Source organism: Temnothorax curvispinosus, unplaced genomic scaffold (genome assembly GCF_003070985.1).
Source record: "Temnothorax curvispinosus isolate PA1 unplaced genomic scaffold, ASM307098v1 QBEX01006213.1, whole genome shotgun sequence".
NCBI lineage: Eukaryota > Metazoa > Arthropoda > Insecta > Hymenoptera > Formicidae > Temnothorax > Temnothorax curvispinosus.
Window position 1 is genome coordinate 13,984 of NW_020215993.1, and position 27,522 is coordinate 41,505.

Genomic DNA, 27,522 nt, shown 5'->3' on the forward strand with positions numbered 1-27,522 from the left:
TACTTATAATTATAGTATACTTACTTGCACGTGGAACGTAAATGGACAACCCCCAAATGGCATTAAGTTAGATCAATGGTTGAGCATAGACAAAATGCCACCAGATATATACGCTATTGGATTCCAAGAATTAGATTTAAGCAAAGAGGCGTTTCTATTTCACGAAACTCCCAGAGAAGAAGAATGGAGGTACGTCATTTGTGTTGAACCTGAAAAAGTAATGTGTTAGCACACAGCAATTGTTTAACTTAAAAAATTTATCCATAGGCAAATTATAGTCAATTCACTTCATCCTGGAGGAATTTATACGCAAGTTGCTCTTGTCAGATTAGTGGGCATAATGTTGTTGGTATATGCACTTGAGGCTCATGTGCCATTCATTGAGAATGTGTGTACTGACACAGTAGGAACGGGAATTATGGGGAAGTTGGTGAGTTTCTAATATTCACAATTTTATAAATTTAATTTAAAATCATACATGTCAAAGTACTTGTCAATTCACATCTTCAGTATATAGGGTATTCCAAAAGGTTACTGCCAAACTTAAGGAGCGTATAGAGGAGTTAAAATAGAATAACTTTCGATTAGGAACCTATATTCTCTGAAGTAATCCTGAGTCAGTACAGGCCTTTGAATGTATGGAACTCGGATGATATACCAATGAAATACTCGTTATTTGCTCTTTTACTAGCTATAGTTCGTTTTTATTAAGGTTTTGTTAAGGATTACATTAATTTATAAACAGAATTTACAAAAGATGTTCAAATTAGCGACCTCTACATTTAATGTAAGCATTGCATCTTCTAACAGAACTCTGGCGCATTCTCAATATCCCAGGTATCGTACGATACCCTTAATAAAACAAAACCTTAATAAAAACAAAATAAATCTAGTGGAAGGATAGCAAATTACAATTATTTCATTGGTATATTATTCGAGTTCCATACATTCAAGGGCCTGCACTGACTCAGGATTACTTCGGAGAACATATAGGCTCTCCTAATTGAAAGTTGTTTCATTTTGACCTTTCTATACGCTACTTAAGTTTGGCAGTAATCTTTTGAAACACCCTGTATAATGTACGCAATGTATTTGAGATAACAATGCTAAATTAAACTCGTTGAATTTAATCGTTTCTGATGAGTATTTGATTTGAAAAATTTATGAATTGTCATAAAGTTAGCGATGAAATTAAGTATCTTACAAAGTAGGTTTATATCTGTTGGCATAGTTTTGAACTCTGGATGCATTCCGTTTCATGCATAATCCACACAATGCATCATTTATCCTTGTTTAAGATTCGTAACAACAAGGTTAATAATAAGGTGAACAACAAAGATAAATAATATATTATTGGCGATTCGTGTGCGAAAGTCTCTTATGACTCTTATGACTGCGACTCATTGTAGACCCAGCCTAAGACCGTCTTAAGTACGATCTTAAAATGTTATGAATCACAGAACCATATTATCGTAAGGGCCCCCGCATAATCAAAAATATAAGGAACGAGGAATTTTAGATATTAAAGCTCGGGCACATAGAAAAACTTTGTTTATCAGCCAAACAGTCAAGAACTTAAGACATAACGTAAGCGATAGCGAATCCAAATTGTTGATTTCCTTACAGCTTACGTCTTACTGCTTAAGGATGTATTGGCCGTACAATCTCTGCTAAAAGTTAGCGTTTCAATAAAAAATTACTAAAATGAAGACTTTGCATGTATGTCAAACAACTCAATATTTTTTATATGTTAGAGAGGATTACCGTTAACAGTTTGAGTATAGTTTTTTGTTATTTAAATAATTAGTATTGTTTAAACAATTAAAAAATAAGAAAATTTTAGTAAAAAGTTTTTAAACTTAAAATACAATATCAATGATGTATGTTGTACATATAAAAAAAAGTTTTAGAAATATCTGATTTTTTAAAGGATCTGGCCAGTTTTCCTATGGCGGGATGCCCCCAGCGATATCAGGCTGATTTTCACACATAAAGTAACCTCATGACTCAACACTAAATTACCGTTCATATCAGCTTCTAGAACAACGTGGTTCCGGAATTATGACGTTAAATTAAAAAATCAAAATTTTTTTTTCTCCGGAACGGGAAAAGCTAGGACTTTGAAAAAAATAAGGCTAGTAGGATATCTTAGGAAGGTTCAAACAAGTATAGTTTAATTTGATTCCGACATCTATAGGATGTCCACAAAAAAATAATTTCTCGTGTACCCGAAATCGTCGAGGAGTCGCGTAGCGGATGTGTATGTGTGTGCACGTGTGTCGCGCGGATTTGCACGCCAGGACGATTGATAAACCGTCCGTCGTCGGGATCGCGTCTTCCGGGAACGAAACGCGAATCGTCGGGAAGCCCGGCACGTGCCGGCACCGTTCCCTCGAGCTACGAGCCGGCGAAAACCTAATCTGCAAATGCAACTGCGAAACGGAGACGCTTCGAGCCTACGAGCATTTTGATTCAATTCTTATTGATCAAGACATTGGACTACTGTGCATACGTAATGTTGTTTTACCTTTCTTATTACATCATGTTTGCTCCTGTAATAAACGTTGCTTTTATCATAGGCGGGGGGAGGGGCGGAGCCCCTCTCCCCCGCGCCCTCCTCCCCGCCTGCGCCCAACTGTTCGACTCGGGGGGGCTTCGCCCCCCCCCCACCCCCCCCCCACCCCCCCCCCCCCTCGGGGGGGCTTCGCCCTCCCTCGGGAGAAACAGCTCCCCGCAAATCCTTCTTTAAGAACCCGGGGGGGCTTCGCCCCCCCTCGCCCTGCAAGGACGACCACGACGGCTCACCTCTGCAAGTTCTTTTTTAAACTTTAGACGCACTTGTGATATAAAATAGTGTGTGTAACACGTGCGGGTTGAGAATTGGACACAAGTGCGTCCACTCCGCACGCGTGTCCAATTCTCAACTTCCCGCACTTGTTACACAAATAACTATACACGTGCAAACACGCTGGGGTGTATTTCACCCAGTGTGACCGGTACGGGATTCTCGGGAAGTGTGACCGAAAAGGGCTAAAAAAATATCGTTTTGAAAATTAAAATATTTTTTTGGACACTATAAATGTCGGAATCAAATTAAACCATATTTGTTTGAACCCTCCTAAGGTATCCTCTACTACCCATATTTTTTTCAAGGTCCTAGCTTTTTTCGTTCCGGAGAAAAAAAACTTTGATTTTTTAATTTGACGCCATAACTCCGGAACCATGTTGTTCTAGAAGCTGTTATAAACGGTAATTTAGTGTTGGGTCATGAGGTTACTTTATGTGTGAAAATCAGCTCGATATCCTGGGGGCATTCCGCCATAGGAAAACTGGCCAGACCCTTTATATCCTCTTCTGAATTTACAGCAAAAATGTCGATTCTCCATAAGGGATAATGTTAATTTTATTAACCTTAAACTTAAATAACTTTCAAATCGTTTAATAAATCAGTTACAGAGCATTTTTAACTTAATAGGGAAGACCGGGGCGAAGTCGTCGCTATTTTTTCGGTGCCGATTTTTAACAACAAAACAAATAATTTTAGTAAAATGTGATATACCGTTGTAAAGAGTAAACCCTTGGCTACAAAATTTATAACGACATTTTTGGTTTACGTCGCTTTGTTCAACTGGTATAGAGTGAAAACGACGAAAGTGCAAAAATTGAAATGTCAAAATTGCCGGGGCGGAGTCGTCACTCCATTTTTGGACTAAATTTTAAATGAAAATTTATAATTCCGATCATGAAAAATGATAGGATACATTTTATTAATTATTTTTTAATAGAAAAATGGAAACATTAATTAAAAACCCGATGGCGAAAATAATTACAAGAAAAGCGCACACACTTATGTGCCCTACGCTTACACGAAGTACACTGTTTCTCGTCTCAGCTCTATTCTGTCATCTCTGAGCACACGCAGCACATACATCTAAGTCCTCGCCGGAATCCGACCACTGCTGCTTCTTCGATTTTGATTTTCGCCCGAAGCCTCCATGATATGGCTTGGTGACGACTTTGCCCTGGACATAGATTTTAAGTTTGATCTCTCATGAAATATTAGAAATCAACAAAAATAAAAATTTTCACTGGATTTGTGTTCAGCATGCGTTCTTATCTCGAGATTCGGAGAGAAAATATTTAAAATATTTAAAATTTTTGACGCGCAAAAAATTTTATTTTTTATTTCCGAAAACACGCCTTAATGATAATCACAACATGGCTTATAATCTCACTAAACTCCGTTAGTCACATGGGCACCATAAGTAGTGTTTACAATATTAATGGCGAGTTTACACAACATACAGATTTCGAGATAATTGTTGACGACTCCCCGCCGGTCTCTCCTACTTCCAATACATCCTTAAAATCGTCATAATTCAGAAACCCCATTTAGTAGATTCGTTTAAACTTTCTTGCAGCACATCAGGAAGACTAAAAGAACAATCTCACAAATTATCGACTTTGCATCATTTGGAAGATAGCCAATACATCCTTAAGGGGGAATTCTAGTGTAACCGGGCAAAAAATTACGATTTTAAAGAATTTTTTTTAAAGGAAATTATAAGTGATATTAGATAATTTTTTTTAATATAAAAAGGCATTCTTAAAGAAGAAAAAGAGATATGTCGGTTTTCCAATTTTTTTAATTTTTATCGTGTTGCGTACAACTTTGTGACACAATAGGGGTATTCAAATAAGTTAAAGTTTAACGGTTTGACAGGTTATGTCGGGTTAAAGTCGAGTAAAAAGTTAATTAATTAACTTTGGGCGCGCTACTCTTTAAGGTTATGCAAAATACATAAGTGACTCATTAACCTATCACATTAATCTTTGGGTTAAAAGTGTAAAAATTAACTTTTTACCCAACTTTAACCCGACATAACCTGTCAAACCGTTAAACTCTAACTTATTTGAATACCCCTAATGTCGGTAGCGCATCGGTTTTCGGCATACAGTATAGCAACGAGCTGATTCATCTGAAAGCAAAAAACCATAATTTTTGTTAAAGCTTATAGCGAATTTGGTTGGACACACCAGTGCGCACTCACAATCAGTGCACATTAAAGCCGTTGCACAAATAAACGTAAAGTGTATGTTTAATATAAACGGGTTGAGTCACGAAATCTTTAATATTCTTTACTGTACTATTTGGTAAAATGTGTATTGGGCATTTTATCAGTCGAAATATTTGCATTTTATTTTAAATTTTAGAGATTAAATCAGTGTACAACGGCTTTAATGTGCACTGCTGCGTCCAACCGAATTTGCTATTAGTCAATTTCGCGGAGATTGAACCTACTTGCAAATAAAAATATGAAAAATTGACGGAGTCACAGCAATCGCAAGAAAAGTGACATTTTTTCAATCAAAAAATTAATTTTCTTATTAATTAAAATGCTCTAAATAAACAATAAAGTTATAACAGTAGGTTCAATTCCTGGAGAAAATTATAAGGAATCGAATTATACTTTGCAAAAGTTATTGATTAATCACTTTTTGAGTTATCCTGCACGCCAAGTTGGAAAAATTAGTTTTGAGAAAAATGCGTTTAAAGTTTACTTCTTTGCTGTCAGGCAAAAAAGCACATAAAGATGCATGAAGATTTCAGTATAAAAGGTTTTTAAGGTCGCTGAATCAGAATCTGATATCAGATTTTCAATATTTAAAATGGTGGATTATTATGGCGAATCGAAAGAAACACAGTTACTTAAATAAAGAAATGAAGTTTTTGATATTTTTACGATACTTACAGTTAAATTAGTCCGCTATTCCGGGCCCATAAAATGCCTTCCTTTTCCTCGAAGAATTCTTGTTCGGCGGTTTTTATCACGGTTTGCAGACACATACACACAAAAATACACATAAATACAAACACACGTTTATACCAGATAGAGCACTATAGTTGAGAATCTAGGCAGGTATAAACAACATTTTATTCCCGCAACGATAGAATGAGGAAACTGCAAAGTCGGTACAGACGCATATTTGTGCTGTATCGATCCAAAGCGCGTCTCACTTTTTGGAGCAAAATCGTATTTTTCCCACATCATATTATTTTAAGATATGAATAAAGACAAATTAAGAATAGTTGCTTTAGTAAAGAGAATTATAATAGAAAGTTTTAAATAAGTATGATACAAACCAAACTTTCAAAGGAACAGCTTAACTAGTAGTGAGCAATAAACATAAAAGATATTTTGTTTTGAAAAAGGTTTATTGTACAAAACTTACAAATTTTAAATTACATGACTAAATATTGTCATAATTTTTAGGTCAGCGGCAACCCTAATTAGCAATAAAATTTCTTAAATATTATAATTACCTACACATTTACTAAATTTTCTAACAAAACTATTCGCACAATTTGATTTGATTTGATTTAATTCCATTGAAATTTCAATTTCATTTTTTTTTTCATTAAAAATAAATAAATTTGTAGTATAAAATCATAACAATTAAGCACATAATTATGGCAAACGTCTAATCAAATTTATTTATTATTATGATTAGTGATGCAATTAATAGAAATGTAAATAAATCAATTAAAAAAATCAGGAATTTATTGATACAATTATTTATCGATACAACACTATGCAGTGCGCTTACGACATGTTAGTCGATTACACCATCTTTGCTCCTTTGTAACCTCTGGTATTATTGACACATATACATCTTTCTGAGACTTTACATGGCACAACTCAAAAAGACGTTTTGCTTGGTACTCCCTCAAAGTGGCAGATTTAAATAGTCCCCATTGCTGCTCAATGTCAGTGCAACCAAGGTCATCTAGTTCTGACTCTTCAACTCTGAAAACAAGAGAACAAATTTGGTATTATTAAAACAAACTTCTTTGTATGACATACAGCTTTGCAATGAGTGCAATTAAATAAAGTAACATACCTGGACAGATATAGCATCACTGCAACAATGTGTTTACACTTTTGTGATTGACCAGCTGGACATCTACATTCTAGAGACTGCTCACTTATAAGCCTTGAGCCAAAATCCTTAGACAGCTCAACCTAAAGGTCAACTAAATAAGGATGTTGATCGCTCAAGCCAGAAGTTCTGAGGACAAGCGCTTGCAAAAGTACTGTGGGATCTTTTTTATTTTTCTTGCCAACAAAGATGACCAATCCACTTTTTAGTCTCTTTGTTTTCACGTCTCACAAATATAAACATATTTCGGAGAAATTTTTATTACGCAATAATGCCTGTTACACGTGCATATAAAAAATACGATAGATTTTTCAGAAAATTAGTGCCTGTCACACGTGCATATAGATACAGATCAGGGGACCCGGGGGGACGCTCGACATGTTCTCAAATGCCATCTATCGAGACAAAAAGCAACCGTAGGTTTCAACCGTACGGCGACGACGAGGTATCTTAATGTAAAATTTAACATTTCGGACTTTGCATCGTAATATCTCCGCTCGTAGAGCACGTAGCGGAAAAATAAAAACACTTATTTTATAAATTGACCCCCCAAGCTATCGATCAAGCCTACTTAGAACTTGATCCGTTCACTCGTTATTGAGATTTCAACATCTCGAGTATTCGCAACTCGTGCGTTCGCGTAAATGAGTCACGGTGCGTCTCGCTCCGCGTGTACTTGGCGCAAGACACTACCGTGTCTCTTGATCCCTCTGTGGCTTTCATTACGTCATCTATTACGGACAGCATTTTAAAAAGTACAAGAAATATAAGAAAATGCTGTTAAACCACGGCTAACCTACCTACGACCAGTCTATCTGCTTTACACCAGTTTCATATTTTGCCATCAGGAGCGCTCGCGAAATCTGCGTCGCCATTATGCAAGAAAAAATGGATTTTTTTTGTTTGTTTACACTATAATTCTCCCTTAAGTTTTTCTATGTGCCCAGGTCTTTAGCAATTAGGACTAAGGCCGGTATTCATAGGCTCTGCCTATAGCTAATACGGCTCTGTGATTGGTTCATAACATCTTAAGATTGTACTTAAGATGGGCTTAAATATAAGATTCGACTATGGCTACGGTCAACGTGACGCTACAAATGCTTCGAAGCATTCCTCTTCTCTTTTCTTTCAATGAAGAAAGAAAGAGAAGAAGAACGCTCCAAAGCATTTGTAGTGTCACGTTAACCGTAGCCTATAAATACCGACCTAAGAGACTTATAATCAGAGATACGCCATAGACATACCTGTTTTTGATTGATCAGTGTGAATAACGTAGTTTTTCCGCCATCGTGCGCTCTATTGGGATCTGACATGGAGGCGGGGCTTAACCAAATATGGCGCAGAATAGCTAACACTTTCTCATATAAAGGGTCACTTTCCCTATTTTTAATGCATTTTTTCAGACTTTAAAACGATCAATTTTCTCTAAATTGCCAAATAAATGTTTGACATGAAACATTCATTTTGGGGTTAGGAAAGCAATAAAATCGAACATTTAAAGTTTTTTGAGCCTTACTTTCACAACCGCGAATTGAATATTCTGCTCGTAGATTTACAATGCGGAGAAAAAATTCAACATTCATGTTAAAGCATAAAAGAATAAAGAAACGCGGGCTCAAAATCTATTCCCCTCTCCCCAAACTCACCCATTAATTAGAAGCACCAATAGAACCCCATGAAACCCAATTTTCAACCCCATAGTAGCCATTCCCATAAAATTAGTAATCTTTTGGTACCAGTTTTATCAAAATCATCAACAAAAAATTAGAAAAATTTTGGCACCGGTTTCAAGAAAATCGATTCATTAATGAAAAATTAAACTTATCCTCCAAAAATTAAAAAAATTTTGGCACTGGTTTCAAGAAAATCGGTCAATTAGGGTACTTATTATTTCTCAAAATTTTAATAATTTTCAAACCGGTTTTCAAAAAATCGGTAACAAAAAATTATCCATAAAAAAAATTCAGCTTGATATCTCAAAGTTTGCGGAAATTGGAGCAATCACGTACATTTTTTTAAAACAGAAATCGGAAACCTTTTTACTATTAGCAATTTTTCTAATTCTATTACATTCTCTTTAGTTCTTTCTATTCCTATTTTATATATAATTCTTTAAGATTCGGTCAATTATTTCCCGAAAAATAGGAAAAATTTTGTAACCAGTTTCCAAAAAGATCGGCAACGAAAAATTATACTTTATGGCAATCCCCGGAAAATTCTACTCCTACTTCATATATAATTCTTTCGGTAAAAGATTCGGTCCATTAACGAATGAGTAGTTCGTCGACAGACAGGCAAACAGTCGGATTTTATATTATAGTATGATATATAAACAGATTTCCCAAAAAATCGGTAACGAAAAGTTATCCATAAAAATTATTCCTAAAAAAAGAATTCAGCTTGATATCTTAAAATTTGCGGAAATTAGAGCAATCACGTACATTTTTTTAAACAAAAATCGGAAACCTTTTTATTATTAGCAATTTTTCTATTTCTATTACATTCTTTAGTTCTTTCTACCCCTATTTCATATATAATTCTTTAAGATTTGGTCAATTAAATCCCGAAAAATTGGAAAAATTTCAGTACCGGTTTCCAAAACATTGGTAACAAAATATTATATACTTTATAGCACTCCCCGGAAAATTAAACCCCTACTTTATATACACTTCTTTGAAATTCGGTCAATTATTTCCCGAAAAATTAGAAAAATTAGAAAAACCGGTTTCCAGAAAATTGGTAACAAAAAGATATCATGGCGACGAATGTCAGATCCCAATTGCGTACATGTGTGCTGTACATATACACGGCACCCATTTGTGTACGGCACGGAAAAAGCACATTTATATATTTTTTAAACTAAGCTTTATTCCTATATGTCGATTACTATTTGTAAAAGATTTGATTTTTATGATAGAAATTACTTATAAGTATGTACATCTTGAATCATGCAGATACTTATTCTAAAATTCAAAATTAACTAGTCGGGATTGATTACTTCGTAAGTACAATGCATGAAATGTTATTTTTTACAAATATTACTCGAATCCTAAAAAATTAAATTTAATTATTTGACCGGATGTTTAAGTGTATTGGACTTGATTACATCCTTAAACATAACACGTATGATACTATAACAGTATAATACATTCAACCTAACTCTCTATTGCCCTCGTATGAAGCGAACACTCAGTTCATATTTTATTTTTTTAATTGTGTAGATGTGACATAAAAATTGATTCTGAAACTTTCTGACTTTTTACTTACAATTGTGGGAGCGTTTGTTTCACAGAGAAGTTCTCGAACGGAATACACCTGGTTATGGTATAACGTAAAATTTATTCGTCATTATTTATAGTATACTATGTACAATATTAACAGAGTTGCTTAAATTCTGTTTGGGTGTGCTTTGGGTGTGCACCTGGAGGTCTGTGTTGCTCTCTCATATAATTTCCTCGGCGGTATAGGCAGTAACGTTGAGACCGGCGAGGGGAGTCAACTCGGATTGTACCAAGGGCTGGTGTAGCGCCGCACTCTTATATTTCACGGCGTGAGGTAAATCCATGGGAGTCTCGTCTTCCTCAGAGGGGAGATCTCTATCGGTATCAACGCTAATCGGCGTACTGTGTGCTGGTACGTTCTCGTTCTCGTCCGGAGGCTGGCGTTCTAGTGTCAACTACTACGGCGGAGGCGTCAGTTACGATCCCAGCTGGGAAGGCGACAAGCTCACCAGGGCTATGCCCGTCGGTGAGCGTTGCTCCATGCATTTTATGACTTCGGTTATCAAAAATTCCTATCGTGCTCCGGCTCTGAGGTTCTCGATAGCTCTGAGTTTTCTCGTCTCACTCCGAGAGATGAAAAGTGACTTTGGTCCTCTTTTATATTCCTCGGATTGTTTTTCTCTTACGAGTTATGTTTGTTGCTTCTTTTCCGCGACTTGCGGAAGAGCCCGCTTTCTCTGTGTGCGTCTTGCTCTGTGGTCGGGCAGCCGTTTTGTAGAGACGCGCACAACCGCCACACAATCTTCTAAATATCTAGATTATATTTATATGGTTGTTTTCCAAAATTTCGTTAGTACAATTTTTAAATTATAGACTTTAAAAGTTTTAACGCACAATATATCTGAGGAGAGCAAATTCAGTAAATACGTGCATACAGTTGACGCGACTCGTACTGTTGTCAAACCCAAACTTTACTATGGCAGTTCGATAAATCGGTTGATAAATGTCTCGTCCTATTTTTCTTATAAGACTGTTGATCTAAGAAAACTGTGGCAACACCGTACTAATACAGTGACACATGTATAGGTGCGACGCACAGTAATCCCAAATCTCAAAAACCTGTCCAAAATATGAAGGCGTTTTTCAGTTTAAATAAAAATTGATATACTAAGATTTTCGAGGTCGCTGATTACGAATCAAAAGTCAAAATTACGAAAAACAAAATGGCGGATCCAACATATAGGGAAAGATGTTGTACCTCGGAACACTTAAGTTTTTGATTTTTCTGAGCCACAGTTTTAATCTAAAAAATTTAAAAAAATATATTATTGAAATAAAATACCTATGTATTTTAGTATACAAAAAACCCAAATTTTTATTACCATGTGGTAAGAGAATACAGTACTTTTTTTTACAAATGGAATTTTTGTTTCAAGGTACAGCAGCTTTTTTTTTAAGAGGAAATCTTCCACTACTGGAATACCAGGACCCGTAAAGAGCCTTGGTTTTAGCCAGTAGTCCCTGAAGGGAAAGCATTCCATGCATGCACATCGCTGTCGATCCTGCATGACTTCCGGAATCTCCCCACGCCTATCCAAAGAGGATACCATCTCGTGGAGAGGAGGAGAAGCCTCCTCTCCATGCCCTGTTCTTCGGGGCGGATCTAAACTCGTGGCGGATTGGGGGGGATTAACCCCAACCCGCCACCTACTTCTCTCCGGGGGTGCTGACGAGTCAGCTCAGGACGCATGGTGACCCCATGCGCCCCCCGGACGGCCGGGAGGAGGACGGATCACAATGAAACGCCCTCCTCCTACCGTGCCTTCTAGAGAAGGCAGAGGGCCCCGAAACTCCCAAAGGGGTCCCGAGTCCCGACCCCCAGCGGGCCGGGGGCACCCGCGATGAAAACCCCGAAGGGGAATTTACCCAAGCCCCCTTCGACCCGCAATCTCAATGGCAATTGCCACCTATTTAGAGGGAGGGGGAGCCACCACTCGAGTACCACCTCCGAGTATTGGTGGCCCCCGTCCCCCCACCCAACTCGTGCTGCCGCATCCCGTCGATTAGCCGGTGCTCAGCCGGCATCTCCGAGTCTGCGCAAGGCGGACATCTCGGGGACGCCGCAGAACAGAGTCTGGCACGGTGGCCCCCGATGACGCATCTATAGCAGGTGTTGGAGTAATCCACCGTGGAGGTGCATGTCAACCGGACATGTCCTATTCGGAGGCATTTAAAGCACCTCAGGGCCGGGGCGGCAACACTTCCACGTGGGCTTTTATCCAGCCCACGCGGATTCCTCCCTACTTCACCGCCGCGAGGCTAGCCTCCTCCCATGGGCTTTCGGGGGTCCCCGACCTCCGACCTTCGGGGCACTGCGGTGGACGCGCGCCGCCACTCGGGGGGGCCGCCTGGACGGTTGGGACGAAGGAGGCTGCGACCTCTCCATTGGCTTACCCGCCAGAGCGACCGGCCTAAAATCCGCCGCTCATCGGCCGACTTTGGGTAGGGAAAACCCCCACCATACTCCTTCCGCGCGCTAAGCGAGAGATCCGGCCGAGCAAACTCGATCCCGGTCTCCCGCCGCCTGCGAAAGGACAGGGCACAGGATGTTCCCCCAATTGTCACAGTCACCGACCGATGGGCTATTTACACGCGCCGCCGGCCCTTACGTCCGGCGGCAGGACACCACCGGCTCCAACTCCGGAGTACGTCCGGGTGGCCCGGTGGGTCCTCCTTCTCAGGGTCGCCCGGCCCCGACCTCGGATCATTTCTGAGCGGCCCGAGCGACCTTCGGTGAGCCCGCAATCTCACGGTCTGCCGGAGCACCGGCGTGCAATGGCCGTGGGATTGATCCCCCATCCTGCCGGAGCACCAGCGTGCAATGGATGCAGGATAGGCTCACCCAATCCTGTTGGCCGGTGGGAGAATCACAATCTCCCTAATGTCCGCATCAGACTACGGATTGGAATTGAGATTGGATTGAAATTTAATCAATCAGAACAGAGAAAATAGATCTCAAGTTTAGTAAACTTTGCTCTGATTGGTTAAATTTCAATCCAATCTCAATCCCAATCCGTAGTCTGATACGGGCAACGGTCCCGGCCGATCGGGCGATTGAAGTCAAGGCCGCCAACTCCTACCGGTATTGGAGACTGGTTTGCCGAAGCTAGCCAGTCTCCTAAGCAGGGTAGCCGGACCCCCGGTTTTCTGTCTGGGTTTTCCTTCCCATAAGACGGTCGAGTAACGGAGCTAGCCACGCTAGCTCGTCCCTCACGGTCCCGTCCGACCGGGCGGACTTTTTATAGAGGCCGCCTACCTCGCGAATCTTGAAAAAAACTCCCCGGTCCACGACATCTCTTGGAGATGCCGCAGATTACGGTACTGATGTGCTCGGGCACTCCGGGTTCGCAAAACCCGTACTAGAGGCTCCCACCGAGCCCCAAAGGGTCCGGAAGGGCGCCAACTAGCCTCTGGAGAAAGGTACAGCAGCCTAATGTACCTTAGAACACTCTTATTGTACGTCAAAACACTAAAAAATTTTAATTTTTTTAAGAAATGTAAATTTTTTCAAAGAAATATAATATTTTATTAAATTTAGTTACATTTTGGTAAATTATTAAACTGAAAAAAAATTATTTGGCGAGATAAATCATTATTATCATAAATAAAAATAGTTATTCTCTCATTTCATGAATTTGATAAGTAACCTTGCGTGTTTTTCTTAATTGCTTTTACTTTTTTCTCTTTGATAAAATATTTATTAATAAAATAAAACAAAAAGGTAAAAATAGAAATAAAATGAAAAATAACGTCACGCTTAATTCGAATAAATTATTTAAGCATCTTTTGACAAACAATAAAATTTTACATTACATATTTTTGTTGCTTTTCTCACAAGGGAACGGTCGGAAGTGTCTCTACCCGATTTGGATGCGCTTTGGATATGTTGTTGAGCATCAAAAAATATTAGACACGTATTTTTTTTTGCTGCGTATCTCGATGTTTAGGGGTTGAAACAACCCCTTGAAAATAACGGATTTTATAGTTTTTACCGAATATCTTTGAAAATATAAAGCGTAACGACAAAACATTTGTACGAAATGTTTATGGCTTTTTGTGCTCTTTACAATGGCGTAATCAGATTTTCGAAGATATTATAAAATCCGTTATTTTCAAGGGGTTGTTTCAACCCCTAAACGTCGAGATACGCAGCTAAAAAAATACGTGTTTAATGTTTTTTGATACTCTACAACATATCCAAAGCGCATCCAAATCGGTTGTTATTTTCAAGGAGTTGTTTCAACCCCTAAACGTCGAGATACGCAGCTAAAAAAAAAAGATACGTGTCTAATATTTTTTGATGCTCAACAACATATCCAAAGCGCATCCAAATCGGGTAGGGACAGTTCCGACTATTCCCTTGTCAGTGAGATACTTTTGTCGTTTCAGTTCCTAAAACTGCATTTGCAGCAGATAAAATATCAGAGCTTCAGTATCTACCTAGTCTTAGCCTTTTTATTCCACGTTTATTACGTGGCATGGTAGCTATAATACAAACAAATAGCTACCAATTCGAGCTGTTATTAAAAATGGAAAAAATTATGGTTAAACAAATAACTAAAGGTTATATAAAGATAACAATCAGCTAATATACTTTTGAAATAGCGTTTCAAGGTACATCAACCTTCATGTTCCAAGGTACATAGAAACCAATTTTTAATAAAAAGTTTGTTGATAGTTTATAGGTTAGTGTTGGAATTTAGAATTCACCCCGTTTGAGTTTGCTGCCTTACTGTATAGGGATTATCCGAACTATTCTAGGGTTTTAAGCCTTCCTATTGGCTGTCTTTTTACTTCTTGAAGTTGTACTCTTGCATTGGTCTTTCTGTTCGACTTTGCTGTTCTACTGATTCTAGCACATTCTGTTCTGTACTGCTTTCTACATATTACTGTAATAAAAGGTTTATATCTTTTGCGTTCCATAATAACTGTGTATCGATTAATCTACCCCGAACAACGGTTAGAAAAAGGTTATAAATAATTTACTACATTATTCTACATATTTGACACATTCTTACTATCTTTGGTTGATAACAATATCTTTATTACAAAAAATTACAAAAATTACAGTAAAAATTTTAATAAATTTACTTAGATAGATAAGTTTATTGTATATCACCGCAGGGTTTACAAGGCGTTTTTGTGAGGAACGTATCCAAACCTTTTACAAAAACTCCCCTTCGCGTCCTGGCCATATGCGATCTTACAATTCATTTCCCCTCCCTTCGTCTTTCATCCAGCCATCTCCTTCCGCATTCCTTGCTTCAGCCATCTCTCCGCTTCCCTTCCCTCTGCTACTGTTCTCTCCCCTTCCTTTCCTCTCTTTCTCTCTCTCCTCTCGCTCGCCGCCTTCTCTCCTTCCTATTCTGTCTTCGCTCTGAAACAAGCAATCAAGCCCCTTATCCCGTCCTGGCCATAGCGACCTTACATTTCATTTCCCCTCCCTTTGTCTTCCATCCGGCCATCTCCTTCCGCCTTCCTTGCTTCAGCCACCTCTTTGCTTCCCTCCTTTCTGCCACTGCTCTTCCCCTTTCTCTCCGTCTCTCTCTCTCTCCTCTCGCTCGCCGCCTTCTCTCCTTATTCTACCTTCGCTCTGGAAACTGTGTTATACCTTCATCTTATTTCCTTCTCCTCCTTCCCTCTTTTTCCCCTGCCACTTCTTTCTCAATCTCCCTTCCTTTCTTCTTTCCATCCTACCTCCCTCTTACTCTCCTTTCTTCCTATGGTCCTCGTCCTCGTCCGTATCCATACCTTCGTCTCCACCGATTTATCCTCATCCATTTTCACCCTTAATCTGCTCCCTTCCTTTCTCCTTGCATCTAATACCCTTCACTTATTCTCTGCACTCCCCATCTTTACTATTATCGTCACCCATTCTCCTCTCTGACCTATCATGCTTACCTCTTTCACCTTTACCTTTACCTTTAATCCTTCCGAAAACAAACAGACTCTCCTCCATCCTTTTCATAATCTCGTCCTTCTCCGTCCTCTTCCAACTCCTACTTTCCTTCTCTTTCCTTTCCTTTCTCCTTTCTTTCTCCTCTCTTTCTTTTACCCTCGTCTCCACCGATTTATCCTCGTCCATCTCCCTTCCTTTCTCCTTGCCTCCAAAATCCAGCCAGAGAGAAACCTGACAGAGGCCATCCCGGCATTTTTCGTCAATTTTTCTGTGTCGCATTTTCCGACGCGCCGCCTGAGAAAGTGCGTATCAACTACGTCGTTTTGCTTGGTAACCGCACATGGTTTGCGTTCCGTGCTAATGGTTCGTGTCCGAACTAGCCAGTTAGAGGGGATATGCTGCGGCCGCGGCGGCCGCGCTCGGCCCGGCGCACAGTGGAGCCGTTTGCGCGAATCGCAGAAAAAATTATGTTACTTGTAAAATATGCAATGAATGATCAGAGAACCTTTCAATGTTGACTTATAAAATTTGCAAAAGTATATTTATTAAATATATTTATGTATATTTATTAAAAATTAATGATAGGAACAAGTATTTGATTGAAATTAAATAAAAATTCAATTTACATTTAATTTAGTATTTACGTATAAGAGCAAAGTAATTCTTGCGTTTCATCGCTTAAGTCTAAATTTTTTTTATGTGGTTTACTTCTTAAACTAGTTATTAACGGATCGGATGACACGGAGCATCATATGCATAATATCTTCATTTGTAAACAGACGACTACATTTTCTACTATGATTAAGTCGATATATCGTTTATAGTCCTTATTTCTTGCCTCTTGAGCTTCTTCCGATAATGTCCCAACAGGTAACGCTGCATTTTCTATAATTTCTTTACCGTGAAGAAGAATTTTATGAACGGTAATTGGCATCATAAAGTACCAAGAATATTTTTCAATAAATATTTCCGCTGCCTTGTACGCATAAGAACCGAATTTTACTGATTTTATTTCTTTACCACAATTAATCGTTTGTAATATTGTGGAAAATCTATCTTCTGATCAATTCCTCGTCAACTTCAGTTATTTCTGCTGTGATTTTTGGATCAGCAAAAAATCGTCGAGAAGTATTTCCGTCATTAGATGATCCGGAACCTTGTTTAACGATGTCTACTCTCAGTCCAAGTTTATTATAAAATGCGTCTTGTATTCTTTTTTTTGTTTCTTCTTTTTGAACGCGTGTTTTTGACGTTGTTGACCACTTCTTGAAAGACAAATTGTAGGCAATATGTAATATACACTCCATGAATTTGATTCGTGCAAGAGTGACATTCCTAATTTGAGTGCTTCTTCTTTGTTAGACCTTTTATTAATTTCTGTTTGGTTGTTTATTTGAGATGATTTGGAACCGCAAACGAAGATGATGAAGGCGTGTGGGTTACAGCTTGAGCTACCTTACCGTCTATCATCATAAATATCATTTGATGATTTATTTTGAATGTGGTTCCGAACTTTTTCGTATAATTGAGCATTTTCGTCATCCATACGTTGCTTTTCACTTTTTATTTTTTCAGCAGTTTCTTTTGTGTATTTAAATTGTATTGCTCTGCAATATCTCGTTGAAGAAGGTCGATCATTATTCCAAATAATAATGTTTTCATCGTAAAATGAAGTAAGACGTAAGGGCACCAATGAAGTCATAAACATATATTCATCAGATATTTCTTTGTCCATAAAACTTTGTTTGTATTCGCTCTGACCTGATGATCCATCACAACAAATAATCGATGCTGCTTCAAGTAAAATACAAAATCAGAAAAATGGTTTTGATGCTAACACTGCTCTGGCATTAATAATGGATGCTCAGTTATCAAAACGACAGTATGAAACAATAAGAGCTCCGACGAAGAAAATTGGATTCGATATATTTCCATCGTATAAAAATATCCAAAAATCAAAACAGGATTGCTACCCAGACGACATTAATATTACAGAGAGTTCGGCATCAAATAATTTACAAAAATTACTAGATCATACTGCAAAAAGACTATTATTTGAGACAGTAGATAAGGAAAATATGGTTGAAGTCAATGAATTAACAATGCTCACGAAATGGGGTTGTGATGGAAACAAAGGGTAAATGTTTACAATTAGGGCCCCACCTCCGATGACCTTGACCTTAACATATGTTGTGAAGGTCACCCTCCTGAGTGACCTTCAGAAGGTTTTAGTCGGGGGTCGCTTCATATTCATATTCATTCATAAAATTTTCACTGTTTAAAGAATATATTATAAATGTTAATAAACAGCATATTGCATTTTCGGTTACAATATATATTATACAGCATGACGTCATAGCTGTAAAATAGTATATGAACTGTGCGGCACGGCGCTCGTACGAGAGCACTAACGTTCGTTTGCTGAACAAGGGCAATGGAGGGCTTTTAACGTAATTTTAATAGACTGATTAAGTTTAAATTTTAATTACAAATTCTTATAGGGCAATAAAGGTGGTGTTGCAGTAAGTTGTTGCATTCACAATACATCCGTTTGCTTTGTTAACGCTCATTTAGCCGCACATTGTGAGGAATTTGAACGACGCAACCAGGATTATGCTGATATTTGTGCGAGATTATCTTTTACAAAATATGTGCCACCTAAAAGTTTCAAGGATCATGAGTGAGTTTCTATGATATACATATATTAATTATTACATTATACACTAGTCAACGCAATTATCTCAACACTCAATTTACCTATATCAAAATTTTGCATAATTTTAAGTAAGCGTATGTTCATATTTTACGATGTCATTTATCATGTCATTTGCGCAAAAAAATTATTCCACGCCGTAGAGTGCGGCAAATTATGCAATTTTTTGGATAAAAAACACGTTTTTACTTTTGAAAAGATGGTGGGAGGAGGGAGAATAAAATTAAAATCTAACCGTAGTTTCTTAAAGTAGAGACTTTGGCCTTAGAAATAAAAAAAAATTTTTTAATACGACAATTTTTCGTGGAAATACGTTTACTTGAAAATATGCGAAATTTCGATATAAATTGAATGTTTCGATAATTTTGTTAACTAGTGTATTATCCATTAGTACTTATGTTTATTTAATCAATTTAATTGTTTGTTTACTTTGTTTCAATTTATTTTGAGATATATCAATTTATATATATTACTCACGTGTGCGCATACGTTAAATAGCTTTTATATATAGAATGACGAGATTTAATTCGATTCCTTTTCATTATCGACAGCATATTGTATTTCGATGTTTAAATTGGCGATCGCGCGCGCGCTTAGGAAAAACTAAATTAAATCTTGTGAATTAAGTGTAAATTAAATCTTGTGAAATAAATTGTATAGATTTAATGTAAATTAAATCTATACAAACGCGTATGTTCGTACTATAGAAGCGTACAATGCGAATGCTGGTAACAAATTTTTATTGAATGATAGGTGTACAACGTTGGGCGCGATGCGCACCGGTCGCGCGTACCGGTATATAGCGGGCACTTGTCTCACTTTGATAATTATAGAATTTTTCAGCGCTTGTATTATAATGTTCTAATGTTCTCGGAGGCACTCCACGTTCGTTTATATTAAATATATAAATATGCAGTAAAAGACGATAAGTAAATAAGTGACTGAGCGAGCTCTGCGTGATTCGATCGATTTATTAGCAGTTCTTAGAGCGACTATTCTCGAGTGGTTCGTTGGAACGATTGTCTCGCCGCGGTCTCGCTTGCCGCGGATTCGGCGATCTCCCCCCGGTTCGGCAATTAGCGCACAAGGCCCACGCGCGTGATCGGGTCGTACGGCATTGACCGTTACAGAAATACAATATAAACATATATATACCGCCTACCATTAATAACAATTATTAATCTTTACGCTAAATTGCTAATGTCGCAGGCAACACATCGGGGGGTTGGCGGGAGTTTACACAATTTATTTATGTTTCGCTTACAAATTCCGCTCGCAGTTTTAAGGGTCACGACACGCACCCTTTCGTCAGTACCTTCGTGAGTCTTTATTACCCTTCCTAATTTCCACCTTAGTGGTGGCGCATTGTTGTCTTGTATCAAGACAACATCGTCAATAGCTAAGTTATCTCGCTCGGACGTCCATTTCGTTCTGCCTTGCAGTGACGTCAAATATTCTTGGCTCCATCGATTCCAAAAATCTTGCGCGATTCTCTGAACTGCTTGCCAGCGATCGAGTCGATTTAAAGGAACATCTGTTACGTCAGCATCTGGAAGAGCAATTAATGAATTACCTGTTAAAATATGTCCCGGTGTTAGTGGTTGCAAATCCGCTGCCGAGGACGGCAGCTGGCAAATTGGACGCAAATTCAGACATGTCTCAACTCGTATCAACACTGTCGCTAATTTCTCAAATGTCAGGAGACCTTCCCGGATAACGCGTTTTAAATGAAATAGAGACATGTAAGATTTGCTAGTTTTTCTTCCGCGGCCTCGGTTAACTAATGTGATGATAGGTCCGGCAAATTCTGCGCCAATTACAAAAAATGGACGAGTTGGAGTGACTCGATCTGCGGGTAATTGACCCATGATTAGCGATAATGGTTTCGGCTTGTTGCTGAAACAAGTTATGCAATCATGTGTGATTTTTCTGGCGATGAATTTGCCTCGGAGCAGCCAATATATTTCTTGAATAGAATATAACACTGCCTGTGGACCTATATGCAATAGTCTATGATGTTCTCTTTCAAACAACAACCGCGTGAATTTGCTATCGGATGGTAAAATGATTGGATGTTTTTTCTCAAAGGAAACTTGTGAATTTTGAATTCTGCCACCCACCCTGAGAAGTCCTTTCTCATCCATGAACGGATTAACCGACAATAATTTGCTGCTAGATCGAATTTGTTTCCCTGACAATAGGCTTGACGTTTCCTCTGAAAAATGAACCCTCTGTACTGCTACAATTAACAACTGATGCGCGCGGCGAATCTCGTCAATTGACAGAGACCGGGCTTACGATTGTAGCGATTCACTTTAACGTTGAAGCCGAATCGAACAATCCAAGCCAAAGTGCGCTCGATCTTTGATAGTGACGAATAGTTATTTAACAAGAGCTCTCTCTCTAACGTCATTCGAATTGCTAACGCTTGCGAAAACTCGCGTATTCGAAACCTGCTTGGTTTCAACTGAACTCGTTATATGCTCGATAAAAAGCTGAAACATGTCTGATTTGGGATGCCAACTCAAGCCCAATGTCTTGACGGCACTCGCGTCAATCTCTAACACCGACGACTCCTCGATTCGATTGACGGCATGCAGCTCAGGTACAATTCTCTCACGATTTGAGCGCCATTTGTGAGCCTCGAAACCCCCTTCGCGCAACAACTTCTCCAATTGTGAGACTAGTTTAACAGCTTCGGGCTCGCTATCAGCTCCTGTAATAATATCGTCAACATAAGAATCCTCTAGTAGAACTCGCGATGCCAGTTCAAACCGACTAGCCCCGTCTTTCGCTTGCTGTTGCACGAAGCGAATGGCTAGATACGGAGCGCTCGTCTGACCATAAGTCACGGTATTTAACCGATAATCCTCCATCGGATCGTTCGAGGAAAACGCTATAAAATTCTTTGATAATCTCGGTCGTCCTCGTGTACCAAAACCTGACGATACATTTTTTGTAAATCGGTTGTGATCGCAATGGCATGCAAACGAAATCGCAACATTATATTGATTATGCTATCCTGTAAATTCGGTCCCGTCATCAATGTATCGTTTAACGAAATACCTGACGTGGTTTTTGCGGACGCATTGAATACCGCTCGCAGCTTAGTTGTTGTACTTGATTCACGAAGAACGCCATGATGCGTCAGATAGACTGAATTCGGTATTCGAGCGTCCCCGGTAACCTTGGACATATGCTTCAAATCGATATATTCGCGCATAAATTCGGAATACAATTTGTATAACTCCGGTTCCCGTTGAAATTTCCATACTAAACAAAGTAATAAACGCTTCATCGCCATGTCTCTCGATTGTCCGAGCTAAGTCTTGTTTTCACGGAAAGGTAAGCGAACGACAAACCGCCCGGACGCGTCTCGCTTTGTTGTGTTTACGAAATGATTCTCGCAGCACTGTTCTTCCATCGACAACCTTGTATTATTATCTGTGTATTCTTCTAATTCCCAGAATTTCCGTAACGTATCGTCTATTGATATTTGCTGCGTGATCAAACACACGTGATTATTAGAAAGTTGACGGTTGGTCGTCCGACGCGTGATCAAATGTTGTGGTACCGGACCCGACACAATCCAACCGAATTTAATGTTTTGCAATACCGGCAAACTTTCACCGAGTTCAATCTTGCCGGCTTCCAATAATTGAAGGAAGAATTCTCCGCCTATGAGCGCGTCGACATGACCCGGATTGTAAAACAACGGGTCTGCTAACTTTAGATTCTCTGGGATAGGCAATTTTGATATATTAATTGAAAACGAAGGCAAATTTTTAGTTATTCTCGGGACAACCAAACAACAAAGACTCAACTCGAACTTGGCGTTCGCGATTTCATCAAAATTTGACAACCGTAATCTATCGCGCAACTCATATTATTTAGACCGTTTATGGATTCGCATACGCTTTCTAATTTTATGTTTAGTCTGTTACACGCCGCTAACGTGATAAAATTGACTTCGCTCGCACTATCTAGCAATACGCGCAAATGATTATTGTTATTGTTTGCTTCAATATTTACAATAGCCGTTGACATCAGTACTTGCTGTCCGCCACGGCGCACAGCGTGGTCCCGGATGACCCTCTCGAACAGTCCTCCGAACCCCGTGCCGAATCCGCCGACAAACAGGATGCCCGCTTCACGATGTGGCACAGCGTGTTATGCCGCTCGCCACATTCTAGACATGAACCGGACCTGCAATCTCTCGAAAAATGATTATTTCCGAGACAATTGAGACAAAGTTTCAATCGCTTGGCTTCCTTGATTCTGTCCTCCACGGACAAGCCCAGAAATTGTTTGCACGAATAAATAGAATGCTGTCCTTGGCACACGTAACACCGTCGCTCCTGTGTGGTTGTTGACAGAGTGTCGTCCTGCCCTGTGATTTCAAATCTAACGATCGCTGCTTGCTCGTTCCGTCCTTCGCGCGAATGTCGTCCTTTGCCTTGTTGACGATTTCGTTGTCCGAAGTCGCTCGCCGCAACAGCTGACATTGCCGTTGCAAAAACTCGATCATTGTGCTTGTCATCACATCGTCCTTTTGCTCGATGTGCTCTTCCCAACGTCTTCTCGTCGCGTTGTCCAAATTTTTCTCGATCAAATAAATAATTAGGTCTCCCCATGACTCGGTAGGAAGTCCCATTGCTTGTAATACTCGCAAATGTTTCTGAATGTGATCCACCAAATCTTGGATTGCACTGGCTGATTCTCGTTTCACTAGTGGTAGATCGAACAAACACTGTATGTGCCGCTTTCGAATGCCTCGCTCGTCATCGTATCTCTTCTTCAACAAGTCCCAAGCGATGGCGTAATTGTTTTCAGAAATGTCTATCGACTCGATTATTTTAGCGGCTTGTCCGCTCAACGAATCAACCAAATATTATTGATGCTTCTGTACATTAGTCAGGTCGCTATCGATGTATCAATGTTTTAAAAGTGTCTGAGTATCGCTTCCACTCTTCCATGCTTCCGTCGAATGATGGTAACGTGATCATTAGCAATTTTACATGAGATTCACGTGCGGGCGTGTTAGACCGCACGCTTAATCTTTCTAGCAATTGATTTTGCTGTTCTACAATTTGTGCCAACGCACCACCGTCGCTGCTCTCAACCGACAGCTCGGCCAATTTTTGAATTAATATTGTCTGCTGCTCCAGAACCTGCATCACGCCTGGATCACTGCTCGAACTCGATGTGCTCGTTGAAGAGCTTGTTGGACGGCAGTTTGATTCTTTCCGCTAATTGCTGTAAAGCCGCCTTTGCCGAAAAGTATCGCTCGTCGAACTCGCTTTCCTCCACTCCATCTCTTTGCCCGTATTCCTCCTCAGGCAACAATGATAAGAGGTTCTGCGCCACAGCTTGGAATCTCGAATGAATGTCCTCCAGCGCTTGAAAACGCGCCGTAATCTCACCCGGTAGCACGCTCTCCACATCCTTCTCAGCTTTAACGATGAAGTTTCGTATGTTTGTCAATTTCCTCTTTAATGCGCTTCTTTGCTTGCGGAGATTTTCGACACTCGTTTTCCTCATTGTATGTGCACGACTCACTATGAGAAACTTGTCCTTTTGTCTCGACGAAAACCAGGAAGAGAGGAAGAAAAGGTGAAGACTCGATCACGTGAACACAGGCTGACACTCCGAGCTCAGCGAGGTCGGCCGAATGCCTCTCGCTAACGATTGTCACTCGAATGTTCTCAAAAGTTTATTGAAAGTTTGTAATGTTTGTTTGTTGCACGCACACTAATGTTCATTCGTTTTTATGAGACACCCTTGCTACTCCGGCGCGCGCCAAGACCGGCGGTTTCTCGTCTACCGCAACCGCGTGCTCCGAAACGTGCACCCTATCCGGCTCGAAGGACCATGTTCGTACTATAGAAGCGTACAATGCGAATGCTGGTAAAAAATTTTTATTGAATGATAGGTGTACAACGTTGGGCGCGATGCGCACCGGTCGCGCGTACCGGTATATAGCGGGCACTTGTCTCACTTTGATAATTATAGAATTCTTCAGCGCTTGTATTATAATGTTCTCGGAGGCACTCCACGTTCGTTTATAATAAATATATAAATATGCAGTAAAAGACGATAAGTAAATAAGTGACTGAGCGAGCTCTGCGTGATTCGATCGATTTATTGGCAGTTCTTAGAGCGACTGTTCTCGAGTGGTTCGTTGGAACGACTGTCTCGCCGCGGTCTCGCTTGCCGCGGATTCGGCGATCTCCCTCCGGTTCGGCAATTAGCGCACAAGGCCCACGCGTGATCGGGTCGTGCGGCATCGACCGTTACAGAAATACAATATAAACACATACAGCGTATATATATACAAAATTTCAGAAATAGTTTCAGAAAAAAGTTCTCACCCATTTATTGGTAAATCTGAAGAATAGTGGCCTCCTCACCGATTTCGTTGAATTTAGGCTTAATTGACGCGTTTTTGCACAAAACGACCGAATCTGGCAGAAAAAAGTGTCGCTCTGTCCCGCGAAACGAGATATTAAACGTAAAAGTTGACAAGAATCAGGTTATGATTCCTGTCATACTGACGAGCTGTAGCGACTACGAACATGCTCTGTGGCCATATGCGCATGCTCAGTGGCCGCACGCGCATGCAAAAGTGCGTGAATTTGAAACGTATGTATACTTATAATGCATGTCACTTACAATTAGCTTTCAATGATGAACATATCTTATATAACATCAAAGTACATGCGTAGGCGGGGGGGGGGGGTCGCCCCCCCCCTCCCCCCCCCTCCCATTGTGTATACATACGTTTCAAATTCGCGCACTTTTGCAAGCGCATGCGGCCACTGAGCATGCGCATATGGCCACATAGCCCAGTAGCTAGGTAAGTTTACCCTGCAAAGGTCGGGTAGTTTTGATTTTTGGATATGTTTTATACTTTGGGGTTCTAATGAAAAATCCAAGTTTTCGACCTTGGCGCACTTCCGCTTGCGCCACCATCTTGAAAAAATGGAGCACAAAACCGGTTTTTTCGGAATATCTCCTCACCAGTAGATATTTGTGTAAAAATAGTTATTATCAATTTTGTAGAAGATATAATTCCCTACAATTTTTGTCTGAAACATTTTTTCGTATATCTAATAGAGAGCAAGCTACAGCACTGTAAAGTGGAGCAAATTATTAAAAATATCACAAAAGGCTCCGTTTCAAACATATTTTAAATAGAAACAATAAAAACAATAGAAACTCCTTATATTTTTTGTCGGTTTGATGGTCCCGGTTGGTTACTATGTTCTCACAAACAATGGCTACGTTTACACCCAGCGACCTGATCGCGGCCTGACCTATATTGTGACCCGAAGTAGGTCTAGTCATCATTCGTTTACACCGAAAGAAACCTAAAAATTGACGGGATCGTATTTGGGATCGCCCTGAATTGCAGCGAATCCGAACAAGCAAATGAAGCTTTTAGGACGCGTCGCGCTTAATCGCGCGTTTACATCGCAAATGATAACGGCCGATTTCAGGTCGGGTCACTAAAATACGCGGCCTGATCTGAAGCCAGGTCCGGTCGTCTATCAACTGTTTACAGCAGGCGGGCTAAATAATTTAGGTCGAATTTGAGGTACAGGCCGCGGCCTAATTTCAGGGTGTAAACGTAGCCAATATAGTTTTCGGTGTTGTTTTGTGAATCATAATTCTCGATCTCCTCGTGAATCTGCATAACGGAAAGTGTTTCTCCTTTATTTTCACTGTCGATCACAGGCTCTGGGACCGTATTCTCGAGCCTGCCCTAATAATTTTCGTATGCGACTTTCTATTTGAAAAAGCATTGAATTTCGCATGCGAGTTTCATGAAAACGATTCAAGAATAGGGCACATTTTCACACGATTGTCCATTGCAAAATCCACAAATAATGGAGCACTTTAATCCAGCTTTTCTGCAGCCACATGTTCCTCTACATCCTTTTTTGCAATTGCATGATATTACATTGAGCAAGGCCTGAGGAGCTGGATCTAATGCCTTGGACTAGAATAAAACTTGAAACATTCGTAGGCTGAAAATATTTTACGTATATTTATTCTATTTAATTATAAATAAATAATAATTTTATATGTTCAAGTTGGCGCGCAGTATTTATTGGAAATAGTATTAAAAATTTACACGAAAAATTATTTCGCGAGAAAAAATATCACATGCCTCGGTGATCGAATTGGTGAGACGTCTACACGGTATGAGGGAGGTCCAGGGGGTCAATCATGTATTAATGTGGAACGTGGACAGTGAAAAGTTTTTATATGACTATCTCTTTCTATTTAACATCAATAGAAAGAGAGATTTTTCATTTTTCACGTTTCCACCCTAGGGGAAAAGATTCATGATTGACCCCCAGGTTCGAATCCTGGCTGAGGTGATATTTTTTGCAATAAATTCTTTACAGTAATATTTGGGGGAAGGAGATGTTAGATACGATGCGTATCAGCATAAAAAATTAAATCGATTATCGATTTAAAAATATGTAAATAGAATACTATTACTCTATTGTTAATAATAATAATTAATTTATATTAATAGAAATTAATAAACAATAATTATAATAAAATATGTTTAAAAAGAAGCCTTTTGTGAAATTTTTAATAGTTTGTTCCACTTTACAGTGCTGTAGCTCGCTATCTATTATTACATATACGAAAAAATGTTTCAGACAAAAGTT

At 39.4% G+C, this 27,522-nt stretch overlaps 1 protein-coding gene across 3 annotated transcripts in view; it reads left to right on the forward strand.

The window, feature by feature from the left end:
- LOC112455570 (type II inositol 1,4,5-trisphosphate 5-phosphatase) overlaps positions 1-27,522 on the forward strand; it is a 49,353-nt gene that overhangs the window by 7,729 nt on the left and 14,102 nt on the right. For all 3 annotated transcript variants that reach the window (XM_025017580.1, XM_025017582.1, XM_025017581.1), the window contains exons 7-9: positions 16-189; positions 268-430; positions 18,624-18,802. In XM_025017580.1, coding sequence (XP_024873348.1) covers positions 16-189; positions 268-430; positions 18,624-18,802 — 516 coding nt within the window. The remainder of the gene's footprint in view (positions 1-15; positions 190-267; positions 431-18,623; positions 18,803-27,522) is intronic.